This window comes from Chiloscyllium punctatum, chromosome 16, assembly GCF_047496795.1.
Source record: "Chiloscyllium punctatum isolate Juve2018m chromosome 16, sChiPun1.3, whole genome shotgun sequence".
In the NCBI taxonomy this organism is placed as follows: domain Eukaryota; kingdom Metazoa; phylum Chordata; class Chondrichthyes; order Orectolobiformes; family Hemiscylliidae; genus Chiloscyllium; species Chiloscyllium punctatum.
This window is the reverse complement of record NC_092754.1, coordinates 36,498,047-36,520,827: the sequence shown is the minus strand read 5'-3', so window position 1 is coordinate 36,520,827 and position 22,781 is coordinate 36,498,047. Positions and strand designations below refer to the sequence as shown.

Sequence of the window (22,781 nt, the reverse complement as noted above, 5' to 3'; positions counted from 1 at the left end):
GACAGGTAGTGGAAGTTGACTATTACAAATTTACAATTACAGTGTGTCCACATTTCTAATCTGGATTGCTCGATGCATGCATGTGTAAAATTAACCTTCATGTGTAAATGTGATCATTCCTTAATGAGTCTATCGGGATGGAACAGCCCGGTGATACTAAACTGCTGAATTTAGGAAGGCCTGGGATTTGACCAGTTCTCTGTAACGAATGAAGACTGGCATCTATCTGACAAAGCCACTTTCATTACCCCAGCAATCACCCTGGATGAAAATGACTAATTTGATCAATGTTACACACCTCTGGGTTGTATGTTGTACCATTAATCATTATTCCAAAGACATGCATACAAAGATATCTAATGGAGTACTCAGGAATGGCTATACTGTTGGAGGTGCTGGCTTCCAGATGAAGCATTCAATCAAGGCTATCTCTAAAAAGAATCTGATGACACTATTCAAACCAGAGCAAGATAGTTGTTTGGGCACCTGGCAAATATTTACCTTTTAAAAATCAGATTATCTGGTCATTCATTATATCACTATTTGTGGGGGCTTGCTGTGTGCAAATTGACTGTTGTGTTTCATATACTACACCAGCAATTGGAATTCACAAGTATTTAATTGCCTGTAAATTGAATGCCTTGAAAATATGAAGAGTGCTATATAAATGGATGTTATTTTGCTATCTTCACTCATCACAGAGGACTGGTCAAATTCTAGGCCTTTCTAAACCCTGCAGTTTAGTATCACTGGGCTGTGTCATTACAATAGACTCATTAAGGAATTATCACATTTACTTAGGCAAGTTAAGCTTACATGTGTGCAGCCAGCAATCCAGATTGGAAATGTGGAAACACTGTAATTGTAAATTTGTAACAGTCAGAAAAGTCTGTGTGAACCTGAATTTAAATTTGCATTGTCCACTGTCAGCTTCTCTTTACATTATTCTTCTTTCAAGATTGGAAATGAATTGAATTTGAATATAGCCTCTCAGTATGAATGAAGATTACTCACCAGAATAAAGTACAGACTGTATCGATCAAACAGGCTGGGGTCTTAAAGAGACAACCTAAAATCATTATGAACAACCTAGCAGTATTGATTTGATTCCAACCTAAACTACTAGTTTGGATTAAACGATTTCTTTATAAAGTAGGCCTAAGGATCGTAGTGTCCTGTATTATATTGAACTCTACGAGGTACATCTTTTACTTTGCAAAAGGATTTTTACCAAGGAACCATTGCGTACAGTGAAAGCTTTGTGCTCCATAGAGTAGCTGATTAAGCTGAAAAAAAAAATTCACTCTTGTTTACAAATTCACTTGGAATTTCTAAAACAATGTATGACCAGATATTTTTAGGAACTCATTTAAAACATTTCACGTAATTACTGAAAATGAATCATCCTGATTTCAAAACTTTGGTACATGCTCCCTATGCCTTTAAGCAGATAAAAAGAAACATGATTAGCTCTCAAAGTGTCTGCTCAGGGGTTTAAGACATCTTCCCATTGTTAGCTAACGTGAAGAGATAAAGCCTTCAAAGGTAAGATTAAGACTATTAATTAAAAAAAGAACTGGAGTAGCCCATTTCGTTGTTTGAGCCTCGTTTCCACCAAACAACTAGATTGCAGGTTATCTTCCAACTTAATTCTATTTTGTTTCACTTTCCCATATACCTTGATTCCCTTAGTGTTCCAAAATCCCTGAGTCTCCCCAGCCTCCAGGATAGAGATTTATAAGATTCAGAACCCTTTGAGAGAGGAAATTTCTCCTCAACTCAGTACTAATTGGCTGAAGTCTTATCCAATACTGTGGAATCCATTCTCAATTTCTCAGCCATCAATTCTTTTCCGTTCTTAAGAATTTGACATATTACAATAAGATTGCCTTATACTTCTAAATACTGGGGAATCCAGGCTATGTCTAATTAATCTCATCTTCTAGGACAATTTGTTCATTAAAAGAATGAGCAGCGAACCTTTGATGTAAACCCTCCAACAAAAGTACATCTTCTGTAAGCAAGCTTTATTGGATCAAAACCATGGATAACAATTGAATGCATAATTTTCCAATTTAGAAGGTACTTTCTAGACTGGAACAATGGCATCCTATGTATAGAATTTGTGTCAACAATCTAAACTGCTTCATCTAAGTTACACTTTGGGTTTTAAGTTATGCTTGACCACTGATAAAAAGTTGTGAAATAGTTTTATGGAGTCCGTAATATCTCCATCGTTCATTGGAAATTGCATCATTTGAAACTAACAAACCCACAGCTCATTTTAAAATGTCAACAGGACTCCATGCAGCCATTGAAGATTCAACTTCAAAGAATCATTCCCAGACCAAATGGGAATCTCATTGGTTTAATATCTAATGTTAGATCTTGCTGTAGAGGAGTATGCAACTTGACCTACCAATGGATGATAACAATAGAAAGTTACATTCACTGTTGATATATTTTGTGAATGGAGAGGCAAAGCAAGATAAGGGCGGGTGTAGGACAGGGAGCATAGAATCTCTCTCTATGCATTGTCGTCATTGCCTGAGGCCGTTAATCATGGCTCAATAATGCCAGAATATGACAATAGGCCTAATATCAGCAACAAGCCACAAACACTTCCTCAGATTATACAAGGAGTGAACACATGCTGCCAATGCTATACCAAACTGAGTTAAATTGATCGTAGTGTAGTTTTGGGTGGGCAGAGGGGAAGCAGCCAGAGAAACCTATGGGAATTCAGGAGAGATAACTCACATGGTGATTATAATAACTCCTGCCCCAAGCTTTTTTGAATCAAGGCCTACTTTTCAAATTGAATCCCTACAGTGTAGATGCAGGCATTCAGCCCTTTGAGTCCACATCAACCCTCTGAAGAGGATCCCACCCAGACGCAATGCCCTCCCCTAAAGCTGTAACCCTGGACTTCCCAGAGCTACAAATCCCTGGACACTGTGGGGCAGTATAGCATGGCCAATCCAACTAATCTGAACATCTTTGAACTGTGGGAGGAAACTGGAGCACCCAGAGAACGTACAAACTCCACACAGACAGTCACCCAAGAATTAAATTGAGCCTGGGTCGTAGGCATAGTGAGGCAGTAGTGCTGACCACTGAGCATTGTGCCACCCACTCTCAATGTCCCCTCTCAATATGATATAATAATCACAATATGGAAGGATTGCACGTTGAAGGGATTACATGCAATAAGTATTGCTTTCAAAAATAAAGTATTTGCTTCGAGATATGAATAAGGTGGATGTAACTGTTTCTCATTGCAAAGTCCTTGTGCAATGTCTTCCTAGGTGGAAAAGCCAGCCCAGTCTCCACTGCACAGCCACACCCCTTTCATCTCTTTGCTCACATTTTACATTACTTTGTTGACCTCCTACGCTGTATCTCAGACTTTCAGTTTGAAAGCCAAGGCACTACTGACCAGATTTAATGCCACCATAAAATTATGCACAAGACATGAAGAGAAATATGATAACTGGAAACATATCAGATTACTTCATTTGGGTATGAATAGGCACATTCAAGAAGGACATTTAAGACTGGACATAAATGCTTCATTATAAAGGAAGTATCAGTACAGGTTTGATGGAAGGTTTTGTAAGTCAACAGCCGTATCAATTTTAAATAGTATTCTTTTAATTATGCATAGACTGTATCTTGATCCCACTGCTCCCAATCAGTTTGTTTTACTTTAAACAATAAGCTGCAATTTCAGAACAGAAAATCAAGCAGTTTGAAACATAATCCAATCGACCAACCAGTCAGCTGGATGTAATAGGACACATTTCCCTGAGGGGTTTAGATGAAGCCAAGCCAATTACAGAGCCTGTTTCCACTCTTCTGTGTCACATGTGACACATATTTCCATTTACACAATAAATTATTCCATCAGCATGACTCCACAGTAACTGAGACATACCTCCACAGGTAACAACATTCAATAACACAGCGTAAAATGAGGCCATTATGCCCATTGTGTATTTACTGCCTCTTTGCAAGGGCTATCCAATTAATCCCACTCCCTTGCTTTATACCCTTACAGCTTTACATTTTTTCACATTCAAATGTTTTCCCAATTTCCTTCAGAAGGTTACTTTTAAATCTGTCCTACTATCCTTTTAGGTCATGCATTTCAGTTCATTAAAGTTACAACATAAGAAAAATTCCCCTCATTACTTCCCTGCTTCCTTTGATAATTATCTTAAATCTTCTCCAGTTATTGACCTATCATGTGTTGTTAGATCCTTAAACTAGAATATTACCATGAACAACAACAGCATCTTGCATTTACAAAGTGCTTCTCACATTTAAAAACATCACAAGACAACTTGCAAAACTAAAGCAAGGCAATAGCATAGTAATAATGTCACATGGCTATTAATCTAGAACCACAGCCTAATGTTCTAGGGCACGGGTTCAAACAACCAGCACTGAAGGTGGTGAAGTTGATTTTAATAAAAATCTGGAACTAAAGCTTATGTAACAATGCTCATTAAAAAGAACTGGTTCATTAGGGAAAGAAATCTGCCGTCCTTACCTGTTCTGGCCTACTTGTGATTCCAGACCCACAGCTTTGTGGTTGATTCTTAACTACCCTTTGGGCAATTTGGGTTGGACAATAATTGTTAGAGATGCTCACATCCAATGAATAAAAGAAAGTCAAAATGTTTTGTTTTTGTTCTCTTTATTTTTTTGAGGGATAGGGGCATCATTGGCTAGGCCAGCATTCATTCCCATTGCCAATTTGTCTGGAGTATGTTGTGACCAAGTAAGGAATAATTGGAGAATTGGCCAAGAACTTTGTCTAAGTGGTGGGTTTTAAAGTAGACCTTAGGAAAAAGAAGGGAAGGATTTTGGAGAGAATGTGGAGCCTAATGGTTAAAGGCAATACCATTATTATGTAGTGAAAGTATATACAAAGGGCCAGAATGGAAGAGTCACAGCTTATAGCAAGGGGTTAGGTGGAAAACCATTAATGGGGGGCAGTGTGGATAGGGAGGGATTCATTGCCAAAGATTAAACAGAACAAGTTTTCAAAGGATTTTAAAGATGAATATAAGAAATCAATGCATAGCAGCATTTAGTGGGGGATAGAAAATAGACAGCACACTTTTCGGATGAAATCAAATTTATCGATTCAATGGGTAGAACTTGTTTTATATTACATTGACTGATGGGAGATTGGCATTGGAAGAATCAACTCTGGATGTGAGAGACATATATGTTGCGGAAACCTCCACATACATGTTGAGGAAGTGACAGATATAGGTGATATCACTGACAGGAGGTGGTAGGATATAGATTATCATTAGTGCAATATGAATGTCAATGACAGCAATTCACACAGGAAGGACCTCTCAATGATCTCCATCCTGTCATTAGCAATAAACTATAAATACCTAAGCTGCCACATCTCACAGCAGCGATGTAGTTGGAGCAAGATCGCAGAAATGTTAGGTTGACATAGACTTCTATAGAATGCACTCATTGGCCACAAAAAAAATTCAATGCCTGAACACTGGGGGCTTTAATCTCACATGAGCTTCAGGGGCATGGTATAATTTCTTCCAAAACCCAGTATCCTCCAAAACCAAAATATTGCTGCAGCATCTGTTAAATCCCTAAAGGTATGACCAGATAAGGGCACCAAAGGAGATTTTCAAGAAGCAACACGTAGGAAACTTCGGAGCCTGACATACTATTACTTTCTTCCACTGGATGTTCACAGGAACAAGGTAGAGAACATTGCACTAGCACAGGATCCACAAAGGGAGGATACTCCAGCACATCACTGCACACAGACAGGTACAATTTACAGAAAGCTGGCTCAATTCATTGGACACTTAATTTATCAAACATTTTAATGAATAACAAGTTACGAAGAATGTGATAAACCAGGCAGACTTGGCAATACGTCCTATCTCCAAATCACATTCTTGGTGAGTGAGTCCAGATGCCTTACCTTTTAAAAAAAAAATCACCCTATATTTGTTGTGCATGTTATGACCTAACTTCACTAATGAGTAAGTCATTCAGATTGCTGCAATATGTCTGCAAACAGTGAAGCCAGAGGTACAATAATAATGGTATATTTGGAAATGACACTCAACAACAGTACAGAAAAAAGGCAGCTCAACTGAATAGAGGCATCATACCTATGTATCAAATGAAAATAAAGTGACCAACCTAATTCTGCCAACATCTTTACAACTCCCCCAATGTCTTGCCCCATTAACATCTGGTGATTGCTTCCTGCTCTCCCAGTTCTATGCATTAAGCACTCCCTTTAAAAGTCTGTAATCAGGTTTAGGTTGAATGTAAGAATATAAAGGATGGGCCACCCCAGTATTATTGCACTCTCAGATTTTTGGAATGTACTGACTTTTGCTCATGCAGTAGTCTAAATGGAAAGTAATGCTTCAAAGTTCTAACATTCTGCTCAATGCAATTCTGACTGTCACCAATTGCTGTTTATAGATGTTCAATGCTGAAGTTTGTGGGCAATGCCTGACTGGATCAAGGATTACACAGTATAAGCACATTCATGATATATTGTCACATAATATGCAGACGTGGCATTGTATATTATATTGACATTCTGACAGCCACATGTGTTCAACCTCTTCTAGCTTGCACTCTAGGGAAGTCTGTGCAATCATAAAACTGCCAGTGCTGCTGCTGCTGCTGCTGCTGCTGCTGCTTCTGACATTCCTGACTGAATTGGATATAAAGTTGCTGTAGTGCCAGATGATTGCATTTCTGACCTCTTTGATGCTGTAATAGACAGCAAACTGCCTCAGACTCATGACCAACCATGTAGGTTACTTAGAAGGCAGAATAGTTTAACACAAGTGTTACATTCTTTGCTGCAGTTATACTAGTGCTGACACCTAATTGTATCTCTCAGTCTGGTTATGAGTGATCTCCTTGACCTGCTTGATCATTCATGAAGGCAACAGAGAAAACTTCGGTAAGGCATTTGTTGAAACAACCATAGGCTTCTGTGCTTTTACTTCTTCAGGAGGCAGGGGAAAGCTGGTTGAGTACATGAAGATAAAAGCAGTTTATGTATAAAAGGGTGTCTCTTTCGGTCAGGTGACTTTTATGGCTTCATGACGTAAACATAATATAAGTTTAGAGGAACGCCAGACTGCAGATTTGGAAACTTGGATTGGCCGAGAAGCTCAGAGTCTGATCCAGCACAGATAAATGTATTTGTCAATTCTGGAAGCAGGTAAAACTAGGTTTTGTTTCTTATGCTACTGCAGTCGCACACTAAAAGGAAAGTTTTCTATAATTGCATAGACAATGCATACAGTATTAATACATGTGAGGAGTACTGGAGGGTTGCTCACTCCAGTGAAACCAAATCTAGCAAGACTTAATACAAAATGAAGTAAAGTTGCACAGAATAGTCCCAAGTGGATTCTCAACAAATATCCCTCTGTACACCCTCTGGAATTTTTATGGAGCTATCTAATACTGTCACACTTCACTTGCCTTGACCATTGCCAACCTACAATAATAAACACTGAACATTGAGCCATTAAGCATACCTGCACATTTTGCCTGCTGCCTCTTACTTCATGAAGTACCTTTCAGTGAGAAATGAGAGTGCAGAACCAGAAATGATCACAAAATCCAAAATTACACAAAGTTCAAAGCACTATTCACAGTCCCCTCAATTTTATGTCAACTGTCACTTTTAACACTGGTTATGCATACCAGTTTCTCAATATTAATTGGAGCTTGCAACTGACTTGTCCAGCTCCTAATATCTTTCCTTATCTTTTGTCTTCTCCGAGAACTTGATATTTCATGAAGGCAACAGAGAAAACCTTGGTGAGGTATTTCTTGAAACACCCATCGGCTTCTGTCCTTTTACTGCTTCAGGAGGCAAGGGAAGGCAATTGCCCTCAACATCTCTTTATAGGTTATTAATAAATCTTTAATAAATGAATGAGTTAATAAATGCTTAGGTATCATTTGTTGAAGGTAGCACATACTGGAAGTTTGGGCATAGATTGCACATGAATTTTAACCCTTATTATAAATTAAAGCTCAAATGAATTAAATATAAATTAAAGAATATGGAATCTCAGGTGAAATGCATGGGCCAGCTGGGCAGGACATCGTTAATAAGTTAGGAAGAATGATATGGGTTCACGGTTTGTTGGATGCAATGGAGAAGGGAGATTGAGGTAACAGATGGAGATCCTGAGAATTAAGTAGCATCAAGTTCTGCTCAGCCATCACATCCTGGCTTGTGGATTTAACATGGCTCCCAGTGCCCCAGCAGTTTGGAAATTCTCAAGCTTCTATATGAATCCCTCCTGGCCTACAACTCCATCTATATCTCTGACTCCAGCTTGTAAGGCACTCTCAATATCATTTGGTCAACTGCTGATGATCATGCCTTTTACCTCTGAAGTCAGTTCTCTGGAACTGTCTTGCTAAACCTCCACCTCTTACCTTTCTTCTCTTCCTTTGATCAAGTGCTTGGTCACTTATACCTCCTTCTTTGCTTTTCCTTTGTCAATAATACTATTTTGGGGTTTGAACAATAGGAGTATTATTCTTGTGCCTTTGAGGGCATAAAGATCCCCACAACATATGTAGAATAGTCTGGGAGACATCATGGTTATTTTCTGGTGCTAGGCCATGGATTGCCACAAGTTATTAGGTTTAAAATTAAATCAGCAGATGCTATTAAATTGGAAGATGGGAAATAGACAACAGACAATAGGTGCAAGATTAGGCCATTCTGTCCTTTGAGCCTGCACCACCATTCAATATGATCATGGCTGATCATCCTTAATCAGTATCCTGTTCCTGCCTTATCTCCATAACCCTTGATTCCACAATCCTTGAGAGCTCTATCCAACTCTTTCTTAAATGAATCCAGAGACTGGACCTCCACTGCCTTCTGGGGCAGAGCATTCCACACAGCCACCACTCTCTGGGTGAAGAAGTTTCTCCTCATCTCTGTCCTAAATGGTCTACCCCGTATTTTTAAGCTGTGTCCTCTGGTTCGACACTCACCCATCAGCGGAAACATGTTTCCTGCCTCCAGGGTGTCCAATCCTTTAATAATCCTGTATGTCTCAATCAGATCCCCTCTCAGTCTTCTAAACTTAAGGGTATACAAGCCCAGTCGCTCCAGTCTTTCAGTGTAAGGTAATCTCGCCATTCCAGGAATTGACTTCATGAACCTACGCTGCACTCCCTCAATAGCCAGAATGTCTTTCCTCAAATTTGGAGACCAGAACTGCACACAGTACTCCAGGTGTGGTCTCACCAGGGCAGAAGAACCTCTTTGCTTCTATACTCAATCCCTCTTGTTATGAAGGCCAGCATGCTATTAGCCTTCTTCACTACCTGCTGTAACTGCATGCTTACCTTCATTGACTGGTGTACAAGAACACCCAGATCTCTCTGTACTGTCCCTTTACCTAAATTGATTCCATTTAGGTAGTAATCTGCCTTCCTGTTCTTGCCACCAAAGTGGATAACCATACATTTATCCACATTAAACTGCATCTGCCATGCATCTGACCACTCACCTAACTTGTCCAGGTCACCCTGTAATCTCCTAACATCCTCATCACATTTCTCCCTTCCACCCAGCATAGTATCATCAGCAAATTTGCTAATGTTGTTGCTAATACCATCTTCTATATCAGTAACATATATTGTAAAAAGCTGTGGTCCCAGTACTGATCTCTGCGGTACCCCACTGGTCACTGCCTGCCATTCTGAAATGGAGTCGTTTATCACTACTCTTTGTTTCCTATCAGCCAACCAACTTTCAATCTAAGTTAGTACTTTGCCCCCAATACCATGCACCCTAATTTTGCTCACTAACCTCCTATGTGGGACTTTATCAAAAGCTTTCTGAAAGTCCAGGTACACTACACGTACTGGATCTCCCTCGTCCATCTTCAGAGTTACATCCTCAAAAAATTCAAGCATGATTTCCCCTTCATAAATCCATGCTGACTCTGTCCTATCCTGTTACTACTATCCAGATGTGTCGTAATTTCATCCTTTATAATAGACTCCAGCATCTTTCCAACCACTGACGTCAGACTGCCATCCTGCTTTCTCTCTCCCACTTTTCTTAAAAAATGCTACAACATTAGCCACCCTCCAATCCGCAGGAACTGATCCTGAATCTATCGAACTCTAGAAAATAATCACCAACGCATCCACGATTTCTCGAGCCACCTCCTTCAGTACCCTGGGATGTAGACCATCAGGCCCCTGGGACTTATCAACCTTCAGACCTAACAGTCTCTCCAACACCAATTCCTGGCAAATATAAATTCCCTTAAGTTCAGGTCCTTCAGCCACTGTTACCTCAGGGAGATTGCTTGTGTCTTCCCTAGTGAACACAGATCTGAAGTACCAATTCAATTCTTCTGCCATTTCTTTGTTCCCCGTAATATATTCCCCTGTTTCTGTCTTCAAGGGCCCAATTTTAGTCTTAACCATTTTTTTGCCTTTCACATACCTAAAAAAACTTTTACTATCCTCCTTTATATTATTGGCCAGTTTACCTTCGTACCTCATTTTTTCTCTGCGTATTTCCTTCTTAGTAATCCTCTGTTGTTCTTTAAAAGCTTCCCAGTCCTCCATTTTCCCACTTATCTTTGCTATGTTATACTTTTTCGCTTTTAACTTTATATGTTTCTTTACTTCCCTCATCAGCCACGGCCACCCATGCCTCCTCCTAGGATCTTTCTTCCTTTTTGGAATGAACTGATCCTGCAACATCTGCATTATACACAGAAATATCCACCATTGTTCCTCCACTGTCATCCCTGCTAAGGTATTGCACCATTGAACTTTGGCCAGCTCCTCCCTCATAGCTCCATAGTTCCCTCCATTCAACAGAAATATTGTCACTTCTGATTGTACCCTCTCCCTCTCAAATTGCAGATTGAAGCTTATTGTATTATGGCCACTACCTCCCAATGGCTCCTTCACTTCGAGGTCCCTGACCAATTCTGGTTCATTTCACAATACCAGATACAGAATTGCCTTCTCCCTGGTCAGCTCCAGCACCAGCTGTTCTAAGAATCCATCTCTGAGGAACTCCACAAAGTCTCTTTCTTGGGGTCCAATACCAACCTGATTCTCCCAGTCTACCTGCATGTTGAAATCCCTCATAACAATTGTAGTAACATCTTTGTGACAGGCCAATTTCAGCTCCTGATTCAACTTACATCTGACATCTAGACTACTGTTTGGGGGCCTGTAGATAACTCCCAAGAGGGTCTTTTTACCCTTAGTATTTCTCAGCTCTATCCACACAGACTCTACATCCCCTAATTCTAGGACCCCCGCGCAAGGGACTGAATATCATCCCTTACCAACATGGCCACCCAACCCCTCTGCCCATCAGTCTGTCCTTACAATAGCACGTGTAGCCTTGAATATTCATTTCCCAGGCCCTGTCCACTTGAAGCCACGTCTCAGTTATCTCCACAATATCATATCTGCCAATTTCCAAAAGAGCCTCAAGCTCATCCATCTTATTTCTAATGCTTTATGCATTCATGTATAGTATTTTAAATTTATTACTGCCCTCACCTTTCCCATCAACTCCTATTTCACTCAACCTTACAGCATGATCCCTTTCTGAGTTTTCTGTCTCATTGATACAGTTGTCTTTCTTGACTTCCCTTTTCTAACTTTCCCTCTAATTTCCTTCTTAAACATCCAGTTTGTCCCCTCCCACTGCAACATAGTTTAAACGTAGCTGTATTGCAGTAGCAAACCTGCCTGCCAGAATGCTGGTCCCTAACCTATTAAGGTGCAAACCTTAAAACTTGTAGAATTTATATGCTTACCACAAAACATACCCGAGTGATCCTAGAATTTAAATCCTTGCTTCCTGCACCAGTTCCCCAGCCACACGTTCAAGTCCATTATCTCCCTGTTTCTGGCTTCACCAGCCCGAGGAACTGGAAGCAAACCAGAGATAACCACTCTGGACATCCTGCTTTTCAGCCTTCTTCCTAGTTCTCCGAAGTCCCGTTGTAGTATGTTCCTCAGTGTCCACACTAATGGGAAAGGGCAATCCCAGTTGGATAAATGCACATGGATAGTTTATATTATACTTTGAAGCTTGGGAATGCATAATGGAAGATATTGATAGGAAACATGAGCAAACAAAATTTTTAGTATATATTGTTAAATATGGACGACTAGTGAATTATAAGTGAGTAAAAAGGTTAAATATTGAGTTGATGATGTGAAATTCCAACAGTAAATGAACTCAAACCTTTAATTCACTTTTTTAAATTCAGTTTTTATGCAGTAACATATTAAAGTTAGTACTGTAGTAGGCAAAGACATTTTTGTATAATTGTTGAGTCTGTCGCTAATATCACACTGAGTTATTTTAACCTGCTTTAGAATAATAACCCACTTCAGAACTTCTCCAGTCCACCAAAGTGCAGCAATTTTATTTAATTTCCTACTGTCTGATTGGGTTTTGTGACTGAGTTATTTCAATAGAAAAAAACGAACACAGCAGGAACTAATTGTGAAAATAATGGCAATTTTAAGCAGTGTTCTAAGTAATGATACTTACTTTAGCCAAAGCTTCTATGCAACATGATCAACTGTCCTTTTAGCACCCATAACATTGGCTATTACAAAGTTGTTTTTAGATGGATATCAACTGTTGAAGTTCCTTTCCTCTGGTGCAGACAGAATACTTGTAATGCTTGAGCAATTGATTCATATTCTATGTTTGATTATACTTCATCAAAACAAACTGTTTTATTTGTATAACACCTTGAAGGCAAACCATGCCCCCGAGCAGCTCATGCAAGCATAGCCAGAAAAATATTGTGTCACAAAGCATGCAAGTACTGAGGATACATACATTCATTCATTCTTTTCAGAGAGATTTGTTAATAGAATGATGCCCAGCAATTCCTTAATGCCTTCTGCAAAAGGGAAATGAATCAACCTAGTCAGCATACACCCTCGCCCAAACTCTACAATCGGTGGGATGTGAGACAGTGATCCACTCCACCCACCTGGCCTACCAAGAGAGACATAACTGATGAATCACTCCAATCTTCTTCCACACAATGTTACCCAAGTAGTTTTGACCAAGCCACCACACTCATTGCACATCAATATAATAACAATATAGCAAAAGGCATGTGAATGCAGCTTTACCTCACTAAACCAGTAACGGCTTACAAAACAAATGTACCATCTGCCAATATTAGGGTTATTCCTAATGAAGCATACATATGTACCAATGTGCAGCCATGTAAAAAAGCACCTAAGAGACAGAAAAATATAGATAAATATCTGTATATTCTTAAATACACGTTCCAACTTAAAACACTATATCTTTAACACAAAAAAATAACAAAATCTACCTTGCTTCTCTGATGGTCTAATAACTAAAAGCCATACCTTAGATAGTATTAAGCCACACAAAGCCTCACAGGCACAATTCCCAATATGAGTTGGTGATCTCAAGTATGCAGCAGTTCAGTTGTTATGACTGACCTTAGGCTATAAAAGGGAAATATCCACCAGATTTTCCACTCCTGATTACCATGCACTGACCTCTACTGGAAAGTGCATATGTGTGGCAATTAAATGAGACCTGAATCAGGTTCAGATGTAATTTCTTCAAAAGTCAAATAACCAGGGGATAGACAAGGAATAGTCACTTGAGGGAGGGGTAAGGGAGAGACCTATTCGCATCTGTACAGTCATAGCCAAGTAATAGTCAGTATTTTGAAGAAAAATGAATACTAGAAAGAAAATATGCAAGGATACACAGACATAACAGACCAAAATGCTAACAATGAGATCTTATCAAGCATCTTTCAAAAGCTAAACTTCTCTACTACCTGGTGAGTTTTATAATATTGACATCACAGGAAACTAATTCCAAGCAGTCTGCTCAATATTCTCAATGATTTTCAAATTAATACTGTGTTGTTCTTTTCAATGTCAATTTTACCATGTGTACAACCCTGAATAGATATTTACAGTGGAATTGCATGCTTATCAGAACAGATTTGCATATGTGTAGTTCTTATTTAAGCCCAATTAGAATTTGGGATGCAGATGTTTATTTTAAGCTGGCTTCATCATAAACATAAATGAGATGAGTCTCTCTCTTGCTCTGAGTGCTGGCATGTTCAATGATTTGTCACACCCTGGAACAGCTCATTATTCTTAAAGCTCCTTTCATTCGCCTCTGATCTGCATAAAACTCCCACTTGGCAATCCTGCTGATTTTCCCCATCTCTGTTATAAACCCCGAGTCACAGCCTCAGATAATGACTTTGCATCAGTTTTGAGCCTGAACAGGAGGGCTTGTGAAAGGATGTCACAAACAAAAAATGAAAAAAAAAACTTTTCAAACAGTGGTTCAAAGGGTATTCATAAAATACTGAAAATAGCATGGAATTATCTATTTAATATCAAACCAACTATAAAAATAATAATGCATTGATTTTCCTTTAGTTAGCAAATGATGACTGTGTCTATTCACTGGGCTGGTTTGTGATTAACATTTCGTTGCCATCATTTATGACTGATTAACATTTAAATTGTATTCAACATTTTTAGTTATTGTTTGTAACCTTTCTGTTGAAATTCACCTTCCTTTACTTACCTAGTTCCCATTTAGATCATATTGAATTAATTAGTTCTCTTTAAATACTTCAGTAATTACCTTTGAAGCTTAAATTGTCCTGATTTATTCAAGTATATTGTTGTTTCTGCAAAACTTGACTAAGTTTCCATATTTTTATACCATAACTACTCATACCTGCAACAAATAACTACTATTAGATATAATGTATATGTAAAAACTCACTAAAGCAAGTATTATGTTTTCATGTTATCTATATGGAATAGAAATTCACATTTTATATATAGCTTTGCATACCCCTTCAGCGTTAGGCAGGCAAATCTAAAGAGGATTATACATTTATATTACTGATTCAATGTTCAATTGCAATACCAAACATACACATTGTTTTAAAATTTAAATTCTGCATTCTTCCAGTTCCAATTAAAGTACTGTTCAACAGTTTATTACAATCTTGTATCTGACAGATACACACTGGAAGATTACGGGCACAAAAGATATTGCTCGTGCGATTATTTGATCATATTTTGAATTATTTGTGGTTATTTGTTTTTAACTCTCTTTTTACACGGCAATTTTCGCGCATCTTTCTGAGGTGGGTGCCTGCCCAGCCTGGGCGGTGAAGTTGGCGGGCTCCGCTTGGAGCTGTCCACGCTCCGTGGTGCTGAAAAATGCTCCGCTCTGCCTGTGTGGATGTCTAGCGCTGCCCAGTGGAAATATCAGCAATTCGGTTGTCGTGTTGCAACCCCTTTTCTCCCCAGCGCAACTACTTTGCTTTCCCTAGTCTTTTCAGTGAATAAATCGTATTAATAAATAAGGAGCCGCAGCCCTACCCGGAGCCCGTCAGAATTATTTTATTTTTAAAATAGGTGAACAGTCAAACGCAAATTTAAAAAAAATCAAACCTCTCAGTTGCAAATGAATTCATCAAATGCGATCTTACCACAAGCGTTTTAGCAACATGATGAATACTGTTAGCATTCGCTTCTTATACAGCCGTGTCTTTGCAACCCAAAAGGAGAGAGACCATTTTTTTTCTGTCCCAGACAGTTTCAAAGAATATTAAGATCCCATGTCAAGCTTCGCAGGAGACGCCTGGTATTCATTCTCAAACAAGTAATTCCCAAAGCGCTGTTCCTTCTCTGCCCATTGCTTGGAAATAATACAGATTTCCCCCAACCCTGGCTGGAGCCTGTCTTGACACCGATGAGAGAAGGTGAGCTCAAAACTGGAGAGGAAGAGAGATCAGGACGCAAGAGAAGTGAGCTGGCAATGTTTTTGGAGCAGCCTCCTTCCGTATGCCCGGCTTCCAGAGCCGCTCAAGGTAATGATGAGCATTCCCAGGGACTGAGAAAAGAGCCCTGTCTGGCTCCAGCTGACGTCAGTTCAGCCACCCCCCCCCCCTCCCCCCCTCCCCCCACCCGTTCATTACAAAAAAAACAAAGGTGTCAACCCATACACACACTGGACCAATGCTTAACACGTTAATGGATTGTATTAACCTATTGCTAGCTGCAGCAGCGCTGAAACTTGGAGAATGCCCATCTCACTCCTGCTGTGTACCAGCTCCTGAGCGACACAGTACAGGCGGCACTCGATGCCCAGTGTTATTTCTCAGAAAATTAAGAGCTACGCAGAAAATGCATCACCTACTTTGCGCTTCCATTTAATCCCCAAACTTGTATCAAGAAGGCATAGAATTAGAAATTGCTGGAAAAGCTCAGCAGCTCTGACAGCATCTGTGGAGAGAAGTCAGAATTAATGTTTCGGTTCCACTGACCCTTCCTCAGAACTGTATAAAGGTGGGTTTACATTCTCTCTCCCACACAGAGGTAATGACCGTCAAGTCGAACGTACAGCGAATCAATGATTGTCATTGACAAGGAAGACTCTCTCCATCCACACACGCCCATTGTTCAAACTATTGAGCATGAGCGTGCCTTAACATTTGCAGGAATTGTGTTTGTGACCGTCATCTGGTTAAGCGAAAGAAGAGATTAAACATGAAGAGTGAAGCAATTCACAAAGTGTGGAAGTCAAAAAGAGACGCCTCGCCTCTCACAGGGTCCCCTCCGTTCTCTGCAACTTTCCTCGGTGCAAAAAGGGAAAATAAAACAGTTGCCAGACAAAAGCCAGGCGCAAGGACAGACATTAACCCTTTGCATAAATCTATTGCAATGAACTTGACGACGCTGTCCTTACACTTGGCTGGCCTTCCAATGATTAACCCTTTGTTGAACAGGGGCGGCGATTTTGAAAGTGAAGGTATCTGGCTCACAGTTATAGCTGGTGTGATGGGCGTACCACGGGGCTTGCCATGGTAATAAAAACGATGGGCAATAGAGTAGGGCCGAGAGTGAACTTTGCTAGATTGAGTGCACCCCAATCGTCTGTCCACGTATTTAAAAAATATTAACTCTTTCAGGATTCCTGCCATAACAAAATCATTGCAACATTTAGTCGCTTTACAGATTCCATGCAAATGACTGCATTAAGAATTTGCAGTGCTCTGTTCCCTCACACTGGCCCTGATGATGGTCAACACAGTGTCGGCTTATTTGGAAATATAGGTGTGCTGTTGCTCTTCAGGAGATGCCGACTGGAGTTGGATTGTTTTTTTCTTGAAAACAAAATAAGAGCCCGCACCAAAACAGTAACTGGGATGTCAACTCATTCATGCTAATTGGACCCGAGCGATTCATTCCTGATGTATGTTTCCTGGTTAAACGGATCATTGCAATCCCACCGTTAAACATAATTCCAGGGAATAGTGTTAGCAACGTCTCCTATGACTGGGTTATGGTTTAATATGTAGCTGCAAATTGTACTGTCCAGATGCAATTAACAGGGAATGTCATTGGCCGCCCCTGTGGTGACTTTTCAAACTGGGCTGTGGAAATCAAATCACTCCATTGCTCACGCGATGTGCTTATCCGACAAATACATTATTGATTACGTTGCAGTCCGTGGTGCTCTTCTCTGTGTGAAGTTCAATGTTAAAATAAAACATTAAACCGTTAGCATTGGAGGGACACAGTCCACAGAAGTCACTGCTCATTAACTGAAACTGAGGCTTCCACCCATGTCCAACAGTAAGGTATGAGACAAGCTTGCTATACCATGTCTCCGTTTGGTAAGCTGCATACAAAGATTGAAAATGTCGGGGAAGGGGGGATGAGGGGTGAAGGGGGGGGGGGGGTGCATTTCAAGTTAAAGAAAAGCAAATAAAAAACCAATCCGGTGCTGTAAAGAGATGTTACTGTCCCCGGATTAACCCATATTCTCTCAGAAGTAGTGATATGGTCATATGGACTGCCCATGAAGTGAATCAGTTTTGTGATGCCTGGGGATTGTTGTGCGAAACTCGCACCAGCCTTCTCGGTTTTCCTGTGTGTGTGAGCGTCTGTCGCCCCTTCCCGGTCCTCCCCAGTGTGTAATGGTGTGCGGGAGCTCTCCTGGTTTAACGCGGAGAGGGTGGTGACTCCAAGAACCCCCCCACTCCCCCGATCAATCCCTCAGCTGGATATACGTACACAGTAGCAGTAGGCATAACCGCCAGCGAATACCAACCGGATTCTTAAAACCATCCCTAATCTGATTGAGAAAACTGCCCGTAAAATCCAACCTGATGCAATGCAACTTGTTGCATTTATCTGACCTGACACAGAGAGAATGTTGAATTGCTGCTGTGTGTAACATTAATGCTGGCGCACCTTGATAAAATTAACCATTCCTGTTCTGAGGAAGGGTCACCGGACCCCAAACGTTAACTCTGATTTCTCTCTACAGATGCTGCCAGACCTGCTGAGCTCTTTCCATCCAGCTTTGTGTTTGTTAACCTGAACCGTGCCGGCTGACAGTGCACACCAGCGCCTCCCTCTGGTCAACGACATTCGGGCTGTGATTTCCCTCCGGGTGAATGTAGGTCAGAGGTGGGAGACGATCATATTCGATTCACACTCACAGCCAAGCAGCCGGATTGGGAAGTTTCCCAGGGCGCAATTCCAGCCGTGGTTTCACAGCAGTAAGGACCCACCCGTTCGCCCTACTGTTCCTGGCTGAGAATCTATTCCCCACAGCAGCTCCGGGCTGCTGAAACCCACAGCAAGCATGACTCCTGCTAACCAGGCTTTGAAGAGCTGCAGAGTTGCAATGTTAGCCAGTCAGGGAATTGCCGATGGATTTTTAGTGTGCATTTTAGGAAAAGGCCACCTGCAGTGGTGTCTTCCTGAACCTCCAGCGTCATGACAACATCGCGCACACACTGGGAGCCAGGACGACTTCCCAAGCCAGGAAGGGGGGGGGAAATTCAGCACAAAGCGGTTTCCCCAAAACCCGAAACGACCGAGGGAGCAAGTTGCTCTGAGTTGCTTGAGACCTACAGTTCCTCCCCCCCCGGGTCACTACACCCCTGAGAATTTGGTTAGCTTCACTCTTGAATCTTTGGCAATATGCGTACAGGGTTAGTTCGGGCAGGCAGTGTTTGAATGGACTTGTTTGCATCAGGAAGTGTGTAGACGGTCCATTTCAAAGCGGCAGCACCTTGCTTTGCTCTGTCTCCATTTCAAATGGGAATTGTGATACAAAAGCAATTTTATGTTTGTCAATATTTATTTTCCGATGACTTGAACATCACAATCGTATCACAGGCCATAACTTGCGCCAGGATGTGATGATTTACTATTAAAGGATTGCTGTAATCTTTCACAAAACCCAATCAGAAAGGAGGAAACCTGAGCAGCATTTTGTGAATACATTAACAATCTACTCCCTCTTTCAATCTATATTGCTAGTGACAATCCCTTGTAGCTGATCTGTGGTGTTTAATAGGTCAAACGCACAAAACTTTGGCGAGAGCCGTTTAATTCAGTGATATTACACAGGGTTGGATTACTCTGGAGTACAGTTGTCTGTGGTTTGACCACAAGCATCAGAATTAAAGAGTCTAAGATACGTACAGTACACTAATTGAATCTTAATGTTACAGGAAAACACAGACCACAAAGTCGGAAAAGGAAAGATGGCTGACAGCTTATACTGAGCAAATTTACTGAGGCTCTTAGCAGAAATGATGTGGAAATGCAGGTGTTGGTTGTGGTTTCAAATAAACCTGTTGGACTATAACCCCGTGTCACGTGATTTTTGGCTCTTAGCAGAAAGCCAACGCATTTTAAGACAGATTAAGTTAAAAGAAGGTGGTATACTATAGAGAAAGGAAGAACTGGGATCAGTGGGTATAGTCATAGAGTTATACAGCATAGAAACAGACCCTTCCGTCTAACTCGTCCATACCGACCAGATATCCTAAATATATCTAGCCCCATTTTCCAGCGTGGGGTAATGTAAGGTATCATTTGAACTTCAGCCCTAGCCAGTGCAGCATGTCTCTCCCAGACTGGCAAATGAATGACCATTGAAAAACAATCATCCACGGAATTTCCAATTCTTTCCCTCTTCCAGGACTCCAGCTCTGAGATTTTCATAATTCCCCAGTATTCTATTCAAGTGGCTCCAATATTCTGCATATGGTTAATATCTCTTTAAGAAGGTTCCCAGCACCTACATCAGGCCTAAAATTGGGGATATTGAACTGATGAACGCCGAATACATTCATACGTCATTTATATATTACTATTTTTCCAGTGATGTCAATTCATATGAAGGTGATGAACTCCCGCAATAACATTTGGGCCAATGAATGCATTAATTATTCATCAATAAATATCTTCACCAATAATTTAAGGTTATAATCACGTCCCAAAGTTAAACTAAGTTAACGTTGAAGCATAGAATGAAGGATGAAAAAATACTTTTAAAAATAAAAATTGTGTTTCTTTGGGAAATGCTCTTTGAAAAATGCTCACCCCCTTAAAAATTAGTGTAGCTGGACTAACAATGCAAGACTAGATGGTATATGTTAGTGCAATACCATGAGGGCTTTACGTGCTAGATCTCAGCAGTGCCCCCCTTTTTTAATATTTCCCTTCTCTGAGTTGCCCTGGGTCTCTGTCGTTCCTGTTCTTATGTTTTCAAAATATCTTTCTCCCCATTTCTCTCTGTTTTACTTTCATTCTGTCATTTCATTCTGAGGAGGGATATTAAAAAAACACTGAAAAAAAATTAAAGCAGACAGGCAGCTTACAATCGCTGGGCTGGATCATGATCTCATAATTTTCCCTGACAGTGTTTGGCTGACATAGGTAGATTTTGTTTTAGTTGGGCTGTGATCCTCTATGCTACCCCCACAGATTGCTAAATATAACAAAGCTTGCTGTTGAATGCAACAGGAAACTTACTGAATTTATAATTGGACTCAATGAATCATTATGACTTTAAAGAATACTTGGGAGAATCTGGAGACATCTAACGGCACAAAATTACTGTTGTTTTCAAGAAAATATTCAATTTCTCTGGGACATAAGTTCACAAGGAATGATGCACCATTGGTACCGACAATCCTTGGAAGCAGTTCCACAGACTGAATCTCTCTGGAATACAATTTCACAAGCAATAATTCTCTCTGGAATACTTTCACAAAAGCTGACTTCCTGGATTTCACTGAAAGGAAAATAAAACCTTGTATTCACATAGCACCTGTCAAAACCAGAGAATGTCCCATGCTTCTACACAGCCAGTCAATTACATCTGACATGTAACTTTGTCCTGTAATTAAGGAATGAGGAGGCAATGACCTTGTGGTATTATGACTGGGCTATAAATCCAGAGACCCCAGGTCTAAGTACCTAGATTTGAATCCTGTCGTAGCAGATGGTTGAATTTGGATTCCAATAAAAATCTGGAATTAAGAATCTGATGATGACCATAAGATTCATGTTGAATGTCAGGAAAGCCTATCTAGTTCTCTAATGCCCTTAATGGAAGGAGACAGCCATCATGTGACTCAAGACCCACAGCAATGTTGTTGGCTGTTTACTGCCAATGCTGCAAAGTTAGGAACAGGTAATGGATACTGGCTTAGCCAGTGATGCCCACATCATAAAAATTGAGGCAATGTGCCAGATAATTGCATACTGCAAGGTTCCATGGGAAATAATGATTCAATATCCAAGTAGTTTTTATATATAATTAGAATTAGATTTTATTGTCTCCTGTACTAAAGTACAAAAATACAGGAGTACAGAGAGAAGTGTCCAATGTTGCCACATAGAGTACAAAGTACTCCAGTGCAAATCTTAGGTTATAGCATAAATTAGGTACCAAGATAGAGAAATGAAGAAACAAGATAAAAGGTCTATGTTATAGTTATTCATTGTATAAATTTGGAAAATAATGGAATAAAGTTTAAAGGTAAACATTACGGTCATTCTGTAGCCTGCAGTTGCTCTATAATGGGGGCTTTCCACATGTGGTCTCACTCTCCCCTGCACTGGGCTGACCCCAACTGAGCTCGTAAGCCACTGACTGCCATCTTTGAAAGGCTGACCACTTCTCTCTTAGTTCCCAGGCTGCTGACCACCAGCTGCCCCACTCTGGTATTTAGGAAGATCCACAGTTCTTTTAGGAACAGTCATTCATGGCACTCAACAGTAATGGAAATGACGTTATAAAACAAGGTCAGGAAGCTGTGTGACTTGGAGGGAAACTTGTAGATGGTGCTGTTGAGGAAAATCAAGGCGATTCCCTGCTTTTGTTTGAAATGTCCCTTTACATCCACCTGAGAGGGGAGGTAGGATCTCAGCTTAACATCTTACCCTACAAGTACAGATTCCCTTTAGGATACAGCCCCATGGATGTACTTGCTACAAGTGCCAGTCCTGGGGAGTGATAGGTTGCAAAATCACCTATTAGATTCCATTGTTCTGCTTGGCTGAGAGTTCAGAACTGCTGATGCTGTCCTATACCTGCTGCCCTCCTCTGTGCAATTGAAGAATATCATTAGTCAAAATCTGCTTAGTGCTGTCTAATGGACAGAATGGTACAAACCTTAGTTCACTTTTGAATGATATGATGCTGTACCCCATTCCAGTTTTTAGTGACAGCACTTTTTCCTTCATTCATCCAGCTCAAATACCATTGCTTTTTTTTTCAAGAAAGAAATTCTGAAATGATTCCTAGTATTCTTTTTTTTTAGCGAAGGCATATATGTAATTTTCTCCCA

The 22,781-nt window shown here is 40.4% G+C and overlaps 1 protein-coding gene across 3 annotated transcripts in view; it reads right to left on the bottom strand.

The window, feature by feature from the left end:
* Positions 1–22,781, bottom strand: part of ajap1 (adherens junctions associated protein 1) — a 367,197-nt gene that overhangs the window by 281,047 nt on the left and 63,369 nt on the right. For 2 of the 3 annotated variants that reach the window (XR_011962714.1, XM_072586729.1), the window contains exon 1: positions 15,606–15,974. The exons of the other annotated variant lie outside the window; for it this stretch is intronic. Coding sequence is in view for 1 of the 2 variants with exons in the window: in XM_072586729.1 (XP_072442830.1) it covers positions 15,606–15,643 (38 nt within the window). In the remaining variant the exon portion in view is untranslated. Of the gene's footprint in view, positions 1–15,605; positions 15,975–22,781 lie in introns of those variants that run through there. 3 annotated transcript variants of the gene reach the window in all.